The 13141-nt window shown below is 39.5% G+C and overlaps 1 protein-coding gene across 3 annotated transcripts in view; it reads right to left on the reverse strand.

Moving 5' to 3' along the window:
- Positions 1 to 13141, reverse strand: part of USP22 (ubiquitin specific peptidase 22) — a 95923-nt gene that overhangs the window by 12470 nt on the left and 70312 nt on the right. For all 3 annotated transcript variants that reach the window (XM_069029645.1, XM_069029644.1, XM_069029646.1), the window contains 3 exons: positions 12915 to 13084; positions 6157 to 6304; positions 47 to 152 (listed from right to left, as the gene is read on the reverse strand). In XM_069029645.1, the coding sequence (XP_068885746.1) occupies positions 47 to 152; positions 6157 to 6304; positions 12915 to 13084 (424 nt within the window). The remainder of the gene's footprint in view (positions 1 to 46; positions 153 to 6156; positions 6305 to 12914; positions 13085 to 13141) is intronic.

Consider the following 13141-nt stretch of genomic DNA (forward strand, 5'->3'; position numbering starts at 1 on the left):
GGTGCAGATTTGAATCAGAGCCCAGGGTCAGGAAAAAGTGACTTACTGGCAGACTTGACAGGTAACATCCGACTGCAGTCCGCCTGTGAAGATTTGGTCTATGATGCAGTTACAGTGGTTGGGGTTGTTGGCCTTCTTCCCATTATCATCACCTGCAGGAATGCAAACACAGGCTTAGAAGTCAAAAATCCTCTGACGGAAGAGTGGTTTGTCTTGGACTGTGTCTCCAGTAACTCCTTCTAACTCAAACTTATACTGCAAGTTCACAAGGATAATACAGAACCCTGCAAAAGCTGTGCATTGAAGAAAACAAGGGAACAAGATGGGAACTCCTTGAAAAATATAGAAGATAATCAGAAGGTGACTAAATGTAGAGGTGAAACTTTAAGCCATAGCAGCTCTTAGCCAAACCCTTGTTCATGGTATCTCCCTTTACAGAGATTTGCTTTGCACTGCCTGGCATAAAGATCAGCTTCTAAGACAAAGGAGTTGCCAAGGTGGTGAATGAAAATCAATATTTAAACTTCACAGGGAAAAGAAACTTCAGCAAATGCTACTTTTTAATTCTATCCCAGTCAACTTCTGTGAGCAGAGTGAGAGGAGAGGGTTTGTTAAGAGCCATTCTCCCCCAGCCCACTGCCTCCATCCCGGCCTTTCAACATCAACATGCACCTTCCATGCAGGTTTTTGTCAGTGGGAAAACAAAAGCTCTCCTTATCTGAAGTGGGGAGATAATGCTGCGTCCTCCTCCAGCTTCTCCAGAGGCACACTAATCCTCTGAGCTCCCCAGGGGCGCAGTGAACACATTCCCATCTTTTGGGCATCACGCACTGTCACTGCAGGTCCCAGGAGTGCAGAGTCATTTTTAGCATTTGAGTGCTGAGATTGAGCCAATTCAGCTTTCTCACAATAAGCAGAGTATTAAACAACCGAACACTTCTTCACACAGTTCTCAGCTTCAAAGCCTTCTCCCTTCATTCCCCACAGGTGAGCTTTTCACAGGTGAGCAATACCCTTTTCCTTGGATTTCCAGACTGGGCACTGCTCATTTTCCTTGGGCAGGACAGATGCAACTGGCTTTGCCTTGCAATCAGAGATGTACACATCAACTATATCACAGCACCAGCTAATTTTTTAAAATACATCTCAGGATGTTTTCCCATCTCCTTCAACAGCAACTGCTACATCAGAACTAAGTTTGGCCAGATTTCCCAGTGTCCTTAACTTATTATTAATTTGATTTCTGAAACGCTAAGATTGAAATACTGAAATACTCCCCAAATCTCAGCTATTTCTCAAAACCAATTAATTTCTACTCAAGAATTTCCAAAAAACCACCTGAAGAAACTAGAAGTGTAGAGCAACAGACCATTTTCATGTGTCTAATGTGTTCTTGCCGGAGTTTTCTTGCAGTAGGAGCAAATAGAATGATATTCTTTTTTTTTCCAATGAAGCTTTCGAATTATGTTGAAAAATATTATATAATAATCTGGCGAAGGTTCCACCGGATACTAAGTGTGGAAAAGCAGTCATAGGTGATACCTACTAAGCTGAAATGGGCCACTTGAGTTAATTAGATGCTAAATGCCTCAGGAAAAGTTCTCCCTCAGCTGCTGGATTTAGGCTTTAGAAACTTTTGTTTGAATTGCCAAGAAAAGCACATTGTTTCCTTAAAAAGGCTCTTGAAGAAAATGCCTTAAAATTAGATTTTGAGTGTATGAGGTTCAAGTTGGGGGTTATCACACCCAGTCTGAGGCACTTCTTGATGGGAATTTCAGCTAAATCTTACTGAACTTAAGTGCTTTTAAAGGTCTCAATTATGCTAAGATAATGAAGAGGGCATACAGTATAGACTGTGCAAGGCATCCTTCACCTATATATAAAGCTTCACTCATACTTACAAGCACTAAAGAAAAAAAATTCAAAACAGAATTAACTGAGTTTTAGTTAAAACTCCACTTTTCCTTTTTAAAGAATCCACATGCAACTACCACAACCTTGTAATCTCCCCATTTCAAACACTGTCTCTGCTTTGTTTTGAGGGGGCAGAAGGACAAAAGCAGTGCTGAGAGCTTTTCCCTGGACCACAGGTACCATCCCAGCTGGACACCTTCAGCAGACAGTTATTTCCTCCTACAGAGAGAACTGAGCTCTCCCTTTTCAATTACACAAGTCAATTAGGATCAGCGATGAGAGGGTCTCAAATGAATATCCTGCAAGCTTGTTCCCAGCAAAACAGAAGGGTATTACCCACTCAACATTATTTCCCATGACATTTGGTTGGAGAGGAGGGAAAAAGGAGTAAGATTACCACCTACACACATTTGTCAATATGGAACAGATGCTGAGGGGAGGTATATTATGCAGCTGAGAACTAGAAGCTGCTAGATTGTTGTGTTCAAGTTAAGGGTCCCTTCAACATTTCTGTCTCCCAAATTAGGTTTTAATTTAATATATTTTTTGGGGTTTAAATCCAGTCATAATTCTTACCAGGGAAATCAGCAGCTTATTCTAAGAGAGGTCAGCACAAGACTAAAAGCAAACTTAAAAATACATCAATGTACACACTAATGTGATTATGAGAATGGCAGAAAATTGAGTTCAGAAGTTTGGAATCAAATTAAATGCAGATTTCAAAAAACCCCACACAAGTTACTACTGTGTCTGTGCAATAACTAAGCATGTTAACTTGTGTTCAAATTAGGCATTTAATATACTACTAAAGGTAAATAACACACAGCAACTGTAAAAATAGCTATAGACAACTTTTTAAGATTGTTTTTGGTTTTGATATAAAAACATAAGTTTTGTCTCAATCTTCCATTCTGTATTTTAAATGAGAAAAGGGAAGTCAAGAATTGTCAGATTTTAAAAGGGGTGTTTATCAAAACAAGACATTAATGTTAATATTTCTGTTTTGCTTTGGTCCCTGGTGTTCTGAACAAGTGCTTGTTATTTCTGACAAAGCAGTGTACACACAAATCTATATGGATCAGAGCAGATGACATGTTCCACAAGCATATGCTCTATCAATTCCTAAGAATATCATACAGAATTCACAGAGCAGGGCAGTGTTTTCCTCCCAAATCTCAGTACACCATTCTTTTTCTGGCTTCAGATTTGTTTTGTAGCACTCCTTGTTACAGGGGAATGCAAAATGCTTCATGAAATCCAAATAAATGAGGCACAATCCGTTTTAAAGTACTACTTTTCTTAGACTACTGAATAATGTTTGGGATAAAAACATAGGATTACTTCTATTTTTCATCTTACTTTTTGAACCTTTGTATACCAGTGCCCATCTCTGCCACTTGAGTGCTGTTGCTCCTGCAATTAACACAGAAACCCCCACAGCCAGTGATGTCACTGGACAGAACATTAATTTTTGACTTGCAGTCTTGATCCACTTAACAGAACAGTAATTCTGGTCTAAGCTTCTCCAAGCTCAAAGATGTCTGAGACAAAGGTGGGAAACTAAAAAGCATTTGCATGATTGGAACCTCACTGGTGTGGAAGTTTGCAGAATTAGAACCCCAAATTTATCCCAGAGCTCTGGTGATAAAGATGCATCTGTCATGTTGACTAAAAGCTGACTTAATGCTTTACAGCCTAGGCAGAAATACAGATTATTTACACTATCTTTTTCCACCAAAATACTACTTTCCAGTTAGATCCCCTGCCTCCCACTGTTGGAATGAAAAAGACGTGATGCACAGGCAAGACAGACTTGACCCCTTTTATTCAGAAATATTTTCTATTACTCCAGCAGCAGAGAGAAGCCCTGTTGGGGGTTCAGAATATGCCCTGCCCAGATGCCACGGCTCAACTCAACAGTGCCTGCACATCTATCACCCCCTAGACAGGAATTACATGGAGATCGGACAGGTATCCTGGCCTTCCAGAACTCCACAGATGCCACTAAAACAAAGTTTAGATTCAACCAGCGTTTAAAACACCAACCAAATCAAAGCAAAACTACCCAGGCCAGCCAGCCCACATAATCATCTTCTCAGGGCAGTTACAGGATTACCAAACTTTTATCTATATGGACAGCAAAATCACGTATTTTTCCTAATTTAGGCAGTGACAGATCAACAACAAATATTCACAGCTTTGTCTTGACTCGCATTAAGACACTTCCTAGAAAGCTGAGTAAATGGAATGGAAAAGGGATACATGACTAATGACAGCTAAACAAACATTACTGGGTATTTATACATAAGGAACACTTTCATTTACTTTGGTGCCTGAAGTCTTGGTGATCATGAATAATGTCCAAAAACTAGAGCAAAATTTTCCCCATGACTTTTATTTGACTGCATGTTAATTGTAGAACTTCATTACTATTGACTGGAAGCTTTAAAAGGTTTTTTCCTTCATTAAAATAAATATTTAATATTAGCAGGGGAGGTATTATTTGCTTATTGTAGCTGTAGGACATGTTCTCACTATTAGTAATAATATTTTTATATCTGCACACTTCACATGCATGTGTGTGTCTGTGTGGATACACAAGTGGGAAAACTTTATCATTACACCGAACACTAGTTCATTCCAAATGTGGTTTTGCATGACTATACTTGAAATTCTGGTCTAGATAACTTGTTTGGTTCCCACACAACTGCTCAACCACTTCTTTTAAATTACCTTGATGTGGTATAGATTATTTACTATGATTTAATAAAAGCCTCTCTATTTCTTTAGAAACAGAAATTTGAAAACCTAGGTGCAGAGATGTCAAGGAAGATATGCCAGAGATCCCTTCATTTAAAATCAAACCACTTTTTTTAAAAAGTCTGTTTGGATTCTTTATCAGTTTGAGAAGAGCTCTGGGACCTTTATTGTTGCAAGTTTTTCTCTTTACAATTCTGAGAAACAGGTACTACTTCATTAATTAATGAGGATGTGTAGAAGAAATATAAGCATTACCCTATATCAAAGATGACAAGCTTCAAGATTTGTTAGATCAGTGGTTCAGAAACTTTACAGGAAACAAAAACTGTTTCTGTTTGCAGCTGTATTTATTCAGTGTTAAGAAGTGAGAAGTCAGTATTTGGGTAGATTCTGTTCCTTACTGGACTTCCATACCAGTTTCATTTGGATTATTGAAATCCATTTAGTGATTGTCAAATGACAGATATTAATAACATCAAAGGAAATGCTCTATGTACTCCTGTCCTTAGCAGTACTTTTTTTGGAGAAGATTCTTTTGGAGGCACCAATTATGGATGTGAACAAGCCCATCTGCTGCCATGCAGGGCTATCTCAGAGATAAAAGCAAGACTCACAATGGTTCAGAGAAGCAGCAGCAGCCTACCCTTTGACAGTCCTCTGATAAGCCAAAAAACTAAACCCTAAGTGCTTTTCCTAAGAGCATTTGAGGAAAGTTGAGTGCTTAAAGCTTCTTTTTGATAACCAAGGACTTTTTGTTTGTTCTGTTAGCATCAACCCTACTACTTTTCCCTTGGAGGAAGAGTAAAAATTTCTCTGCTGCAGTAAGTTTGCTACAGCAAATATTGTCAGATTGGGAAATTTCCAGTTCAGCTTGAGTTCAGCTAACTAACACAAAATACATCATTTCATATGATATTACAAAATCAAGACTTAGATACTTTGTGTCAAAAAGCATGGCACTAAATCTTTTTATTGTATTGTACAATTACATATTGTTTTATACAGACTAATAAAACAAGATACCATAACCACCCATTGCTCTTTCTTACTCATATTTCTGTAAGCAATTTGGTATCAGAAATACAGTAGAATCATGTTTAAGCAGAATAATAGTATTAAGACATAGCCTTCCCTATGTTATTTTCATCAGTCACATGACACACTGACTAAGAGTTCTAACTACTTCAAGTATAAATAGATTAAAATGGCAATTTAAAAGAAAAGACAGTGACTCACAGCCAATAAGAGAACATCATGATGGTGATTCAAACCAGTGTATAGGCTTCTCTGCTTCTGACTCTTGGTACTTTTTGACAGTGGGAATGGTTTATTTATTTATAAATATTTTAAGTCTACCGAACATTTTAAAAGGAATTTGTTAAGAGTGCTGTACTGCCACTAGACTTGGTTTAAGAAGAGATGGCTCTACCTCCTTTTTGATGCAATAATCCTTGTTGATTGGAGCCTCAGGACAAGCCTTACCTTTGCAGTGTCTGTGTAGCACATCCAATGCAGCAATGAGGAACTCGTGTGCATCTTGTTGCTCGTACCCTGCTAAATGCCGTGCGTGAGTCCATACCAGGTGCAATAACCTATATGGAATGTGAGGAGATCGGTGCCCAGAGTAAAACTGCTCAAAGCAAAGAGAAGGACATGACTGTTAACAACTTACACAGCCTCAGTGCATTTCATTATTAAAAAGTTAAATGAGCGCAATTAGTCAAATCAATTTAAACCGTTTAATTCTGATGGTCTTAATAATAAAGGAGAGAGACAGCTCTTTGTCACAGACTACTGAAGAAGTGATCTCAGAACTGAGCACCTCAGTTTTCTCCCCTGAAATTCCATCAGCTTGTGACAGATTAGTCTGAAAAATGTGGGGGTGCAGGGAGTGGGGTAGACAGACACAAACATCACTCACAATTTGCTTACTGATACCACCACTGGCTTTTATTAAAATAGCCTGGGGAGGAAAGGAAGGAAAAAATCCTGCATTTGAAAAGGATCAGCAATTTCATTCACAAATTATATGAATGAAATGCTCCCCCCATATCAGAACAAACACTGAAGATGAGAATATTAGATGCTGACTGTCAGCCAACCCCTGACCCATGGCAGCTCTGCATCCAAATGCAGTGCACAGTCCAATTTTATGGAAAAATTTCCAAGCAGGGCAGCAGTCTCATGCCAGTACTGGCCTTTCACTGTAAAAGGCTTTAAAAACAACTTTATTGAGCCAGCTGTTTGCAGAGCTGAAGGTCCCCATTCAGTCAGCGATCCCCAAAGCCAGCTGCCATCACCGCTCCAGCAGGGTGTCCCTGCCTGGGAATCTGGTCCTGGACCAGCTCCTGCATCTGCTCCTTCATCTGCTTCAGTCAAAATCTGATGAGCTGGCTCCAGAGTGACTAAAACTGCCCCAGGTGATTTTGCCAGAAGCACATTAGAGAGTGCACAGATGAATTATTCAGTCACCCCAGCCTGATGTGAAACACTGCTGCTGGGGGGTGACACAGCTGGGGAGGGAAATCAGCACAGGGCACGAGGACACTGCCCATTGCAACTTTTTAATTAAAAACAAGCCCAGTCCCACTTGAAAAAACCCAAACAAACAAAGAAAAAAACCCCAACCAACCAACCTATCCCTAAAAAACATGCCAAAACAACACCCATGCTAAGGGTCTGTGTTTCTCTGGGTTGAGGTTCAGCCCCTCCTTTATCCCTGCATAGTGATACCAGTTCCAAAAGCAAAGCAGGGATGCTTGTGGTGTCCCTGCAGGGAGTCAGAAAAGGCCCAGAAGAGCTTATTCACTTGACAGAGTAACATTTTATTTCTAATAAGTGAACATTTGTAAGTCATTTTGCCTTCCCTCACCTTCAGCAAATGCTGCCTGCAACACCACAATTATGTTTTCCCAAGATCCTATCAAAGCCATGGTGGTTTCTTTTCAGTTACTCTTCCCAAACACAAGACCGTAAGTGGTAAATACACAGAACAAAAGTAAGATTTAAACCCCCAGAAGTATATAATTCTCATCCTTATTGGAAAAGTGAGCTTCTTTCCCCAACCCTGAGTTTTCCTCTGCAGAGTCTGTGAGCATTTTATGTAAGTCCAAGCACAGGCACTGTGCTATAAACCTGCCGAGAGAAAACACTGTATCTTAAGAGACAGGCTGGCAAAATGCAGCACACACAATCTTCATCTAGTCCTCATATTGGTAGGGTTTTCTACATAATTTTAGTGTATTTCCTCCCACAGAAATTTCTTCCTCACAAGCTCTGCTTTTCCCAAACAAGAAGCTGCACCTCTGCAGCCAAACACCACAAAATGCTCCTATAAATACAACGATCAATAGTTAACTCTGATGCCAACAAGGATGACACCGAGGGACTGGAGCAGGAGTGTGGTAATTGAAATCTGCTGACGCAGCTGCTGCTCAACATAATTCAGGGAACTGCAGCAATAAAACTTCCCTGTTCTGTCACTCCTTACAATTAGTCCCAGAGCTCTCCGGTCATTTTAACCACCAGCACTCCATGTAATTACTCCACTGCAGACATGAGACTTGCCAGCAGATTTTACATTCTCTGCTGCCTCAGTAGGATGAGAAGGATTTAACATGAGGCTTTATCAAATTATTAACTATTATCACACAAAAAACTAGAAATCTGCCCAGTAAGAATGTGGGGTGGGGGATAAGCTGCACTGCTCAAATAAATATTAAATGAAACAAAGAATCTGAGCACATTCAATAACAATATTTTAACTGGAATGTATAAAACATCCATCCCATCTCTGTCATTTCCTTGCTGCTGGGAAGAGCAGCCTATCAGAGCTGTTCCAATCCACAAAAAGGAAAAGAGTCCATGTAAAGTCTTATTCCAACCTTTTCACTGAAGTGTGCAAATATAAACAATGATGTATTTGCAGGTCACCTTTAAAACACTTCAATGGCACAATTGTGCAAACATAATTTCAACATTTTTTTCTGTTTAAATTTATTTTCAGTTCAGCAGTATCAGTTGTTTATATTGGAGAGAACTAGTTTGAGCAATTTCAAAGTGCTGGGTAATATACTTACTGCTTAACTGCTGTTCCAGGAAAGAAAAGGGAGGAGGGGGAGAAAGAATAAACCAACCAGGATTCAAAGCCTCCATTCTTACACAGAGCTCAAGTAAAAGTAATTTTGTTTTTCCACTTAAAACACTTGCTGTTGCATTCTAGAAAGAATCTATGGGGGATTTAGAAGACTGCAGGCTTTGTAATTTGCATTATTGTTACCAAAAATATACAGACACCAGTGAGGTTTCAAAACAAGACCTCACCGTACACATCTGTATTTCTTTCTCCTCCTCCTGCCAGAAACATGCACAGAAGTTTCTCAATAATGTGAATAAATAGAGACATTTGATTTATCCTGCATATGTATCTGCTAAGCAGTCTCTGAGCTTTATAATTAAGAGTTTATAGGCAGAAATCCCATACCAAGTTCAAGTCCAATCTGAGAAGTCAAAACCTCCTCTTGGAAATTGGTTCTCAGTCAAGACTTTAAATTTTCTGGCAATTTACAATGGATGAAAGGAGTGGGCAACACATGGAACACATGCAAGAGAACACCTTCTGGAGGTTTCTCAAAGAACAATGGTTCAAGGAGTCACAAAATCCATTTTGCTTGCATGAACTCTGTATGTTCTACACTTATTTCAGGGAAAAGGTTTTACTAAATCAGCACAAACTCTCTATTTTCCATGACAAAATGCAAGGCTTCTGTCTATGTAAAGAGCCTTAGCTACACTTCCCCCCTCCCCTCTTCTACCTTTGTTTTAACTTATTTTATACAGAAGTCACTTCAACAGTACCATCTTCAGATATCAAAGCCATAAATCATCTCCTTTTCCCTCTTGGTCCTCACTTCTCAACTCTTCCTGTGGTTGTGCTGTGCACTGTGATGGGCTCATGAGGATGAATAATGATGGGAAAAAGGAAGGTTTTGTTCCTTCCATCTCTGAGTGGATGCACTGCATTCTGCTCTGTTCCCAGGTATTCTTGCTATTCCAGTCACAGAGCACAGGAGATACAGATCTGCTAATCCTACCTTCCCAAGTGGTCATTCTGGAAAGGATTTAGAGAAACCTTGGGGTGTGGACCATCCTGAAATTAATTTTCATTGGTGAAGAAAACTAAAACACAAACACCAGTAGGTAAAAAGGAGTGCACAAACCCTTTCAGCCAAAAGGCTCAATGAATGGATTCTGTATGTTCTATCTTCCCTCCGTCCAGCTTCACCACTATCTGTTACTCCCAAATCCTTTTCATTCCTTTTCTTATGCAGTGTAAGTCATGTCATGATTCTATTGAGAAACAGGTTTCATGTAGCACAAACGAGAATGTTAACTGATGCAGTCAGATATTTTTAAAACAAACAGAGCTCAATGCTTCGCGTGTCTGCCAGAAAAGCTACCAAGAAAAAACCACCTCAGTCCTGAGAACCATCTGATAGTCATTACTCACCACCAACCTACTTCAAGGTGGAAGAACTTTGTAGCTTCCTATTTCACACAGAGAAATCACTCAACCTATATAACTACACGATCTTAAACAAGAAAACAAAAAAGTGGGATGAGTAACTTCTGTTCAGGAGGCAAAAGAGCAAAACTTGCTTATTTATATATAGTAAGTTTTATTTAATGTTCAAAACAGTCTCTCTTTTTCTCCTGGAGAGTTCCTACTCAGGCACTCACCAGATCCCCTGGCATTCCATTTGCCTAAGATCACACCTTCAGAAAAGAAGGGTGGAGGGGAGATGAAATTAACCCTCGCCCTGATTGTTTGTCCGTGGGTAAGATGCTTCGGGATAACCACACCAGTTAATCCCGGTGGGAAAGCTATATGAAAACAAGACAGAACCTGAATCAAAGTTTTCCTGGTAATTCAATTACAAAGGAATTCTTAGCCATAGCAGAGATCTCCTGGTTTGCCTTCTTTTGCTCAGACCTCAGCTCTGCAAAGGCAGAATCTTCATTACAACCACTGCACAGAGCTGGGACATGAAACATACTCAGTCTGCTCTAAAAAATGCAAGATTTTTCATTTTCATTTGGAATGCAGAGAAATTAAAACTCACTAGGAACAGAACTGTACAATGGGTCCTGACAGAATCATAAGCATAACAAGGTATTTACTGCTTGTGAGTTAAAATACACCGAGTTGGTTACAGACCCAACAGCTTTGCTTAGGAGGATTAAGCTCCAGTTTTACTTCAAGGAGGTTGAGTCACTTTCTGTGTCCTCCCACAGCACATGGCTGCAGTATTTAATGTGAAATAAGGACAGAGACTATTGCTGTCTGCACAGTCTGGTGTCACAGATATGGCTGTTCCCTCATCCATACACCCTCATGCTGCAGAACATTAATTAATAAAACTAATACAAGTGTAGGCAAGAATTTTGATTTGAAAATGAAGGCTGAGCTTCCCAAAGTTGTGTGTGAAATTAAACTTGATTACAATCTAAACTAACACAAATGCTGCATTTAAGCCCCTTTTTGGGTAACAGCCTGTTCTTTGTTCCATGCTCATAGTAGAGCAAAAGGCATCCTGAGCCATCAACAGGGCTCCACACACAAAAATGGAAACAAAAATCATTACCTAGAGTCTTGATCTTTCCTGCAGCCTCTCAATGTGTAATGTAACACTCATTTCCCCTTTCCCAAGGGATTTTTAAAAAAATTCATGTGTAAATGGAGTGCGGTGATGTTCATCAGCATGAGACTTTATATCACTATTTGATGAAAGGATATCAAGATGATAATAGTTCCTTATTTTTAAATAAGCCAATAGGTTTCGTCATTAACAGTGTACAGAAACTGGTATTTCTATACCATGACTGATTTTTTTTATCTAGGCATTGTGGTATTTCCCCACTTAACTGCACATCTGGTTTCAATAATCCTACAGCTGCTACCTATTGGTCTGCCTGCCTTTTGTTTTTACCTCCTTTCCTGACAGACTCAGGAACAACTGAAAAATAGAACAAAAAATAAGAAATATAACATACAGCTAATGACTGAACAAACAGCATCAAATGTTGCAAATTCTCAGGAGTTTTGAGTATGAGCAGAAAACAACTTTGTACTGAAACAACTAAGGAGGCTTTACCTTCCATATATATTTAACTCACAGTGACTAAAAAGAACCATCTCTGGTAAAAAAGGCACAGGAGTAAAATCAAATTGAAAATTACAAGATTAAGGTAAAGCTATTTTAGGTTGGTCCCTATTAGAATGAACTTCCATGAGAGCACATCCACAGGAAACCTGCTCTGTGTACAGACATCTCCAGCAATTTTAAATGTTCCATGACAGCACACACTACACCTCTTTTTTTTTCATTGCTTTTATTTTACTTACCAAGAAAGCAGATCTACCACTGAGGGAAAGGCACAGAACTGGGTCTGTTTGTTTTTAAAGACACCTTAAACTAGGAGCCCATGTCCACCCACAGTCCTTACATTAGTGGTGTGGAATTAAGATAGCTAATAAAGCTCTTTGACTATTTATTAAGGAAAAGCCCGTGCCTGTCTCACACAGCATGGACCAGATCTACAGAAAAAGACACACTGCAAAGGCAGTTTCCTGAGTGGGAAAGGGAAAGAAGTGCAGCTTGTACAGGAAAGACACAAACTGGAGCAACACATTCACCCTCCTTATCCTTCTTTCTGGCCCTTACTGGGTTTGCACTAAGAGATGATAGAAAAGATGTTTCTGCCACTACACAAGCACTGAATTGAGAGCTTTAAAATATTCATACAGACGTACATAATCCAGTACCTTAAACCACAAGGCTATATACTGCTGCTTTACTCTCACTCCCATTTTCACCCAAAGAGCCTGTGACATATTTTCCAGTTACAACTTGCACCTTTAATTAAAGCACACATTCAGCTTTAAGACTAAGGACTCCCAGATCAGCCTCAGAAGAACAGGCAGCACTTTAATTATTTCCAATACCAGCTTTGCCTAAACAAGGGTGACTTCAGAATAGGACTTAAAAGGCCATTAGTTTCCATTTCAGCAGCTGGGTATTTTTGACAGTGAGGTCTCAATCTTTACTGCTTTGTTTTACTACGTTTTGAGGGGAAACACAACTTGCATTCCTTTTGTATTTGCAAATAGAACACAATTCCTTTTGGGGTAAGAAACAGCATCTGTGGCAAGGCGATGCTTTGTGGAAAACAGCACTCACCTCCTGAAAGAGCGTAGACATTTCACAGACTAGACATGAGCTGGGGCTTTGCATTTCACATTTGTGCCTGTCGGAGAGGAAGAAATCTCGCAGCAGTGGAGTGTGGGTAAGTGCCTGGACAATACAGTTCATAAAACATGTGTTCCCAAGATTGATTAGCCCTCGTAGACCTATAAAGACAGAAAGGGGGAGGGGATGCATAAGCATTATCAAGTTAACAAAATGGT

The sequence above is a fragment of the Aphelocoma coerulescens genome, chromosome 14 (genome assembly GCF_041296385.1).
Source record: "Aphelocoma coerulescens isolate FSJ_1873_10779 chromosome 14, UR_Acoe_1.0, whole genome shotgun sequence".
NCBI classification, from domain to species: Eukaryota; Metazoa; Chordata; class Aves; order Passeriformes; family Corvidae; genus Aphelocoma; species Aphelocoma coerulescens.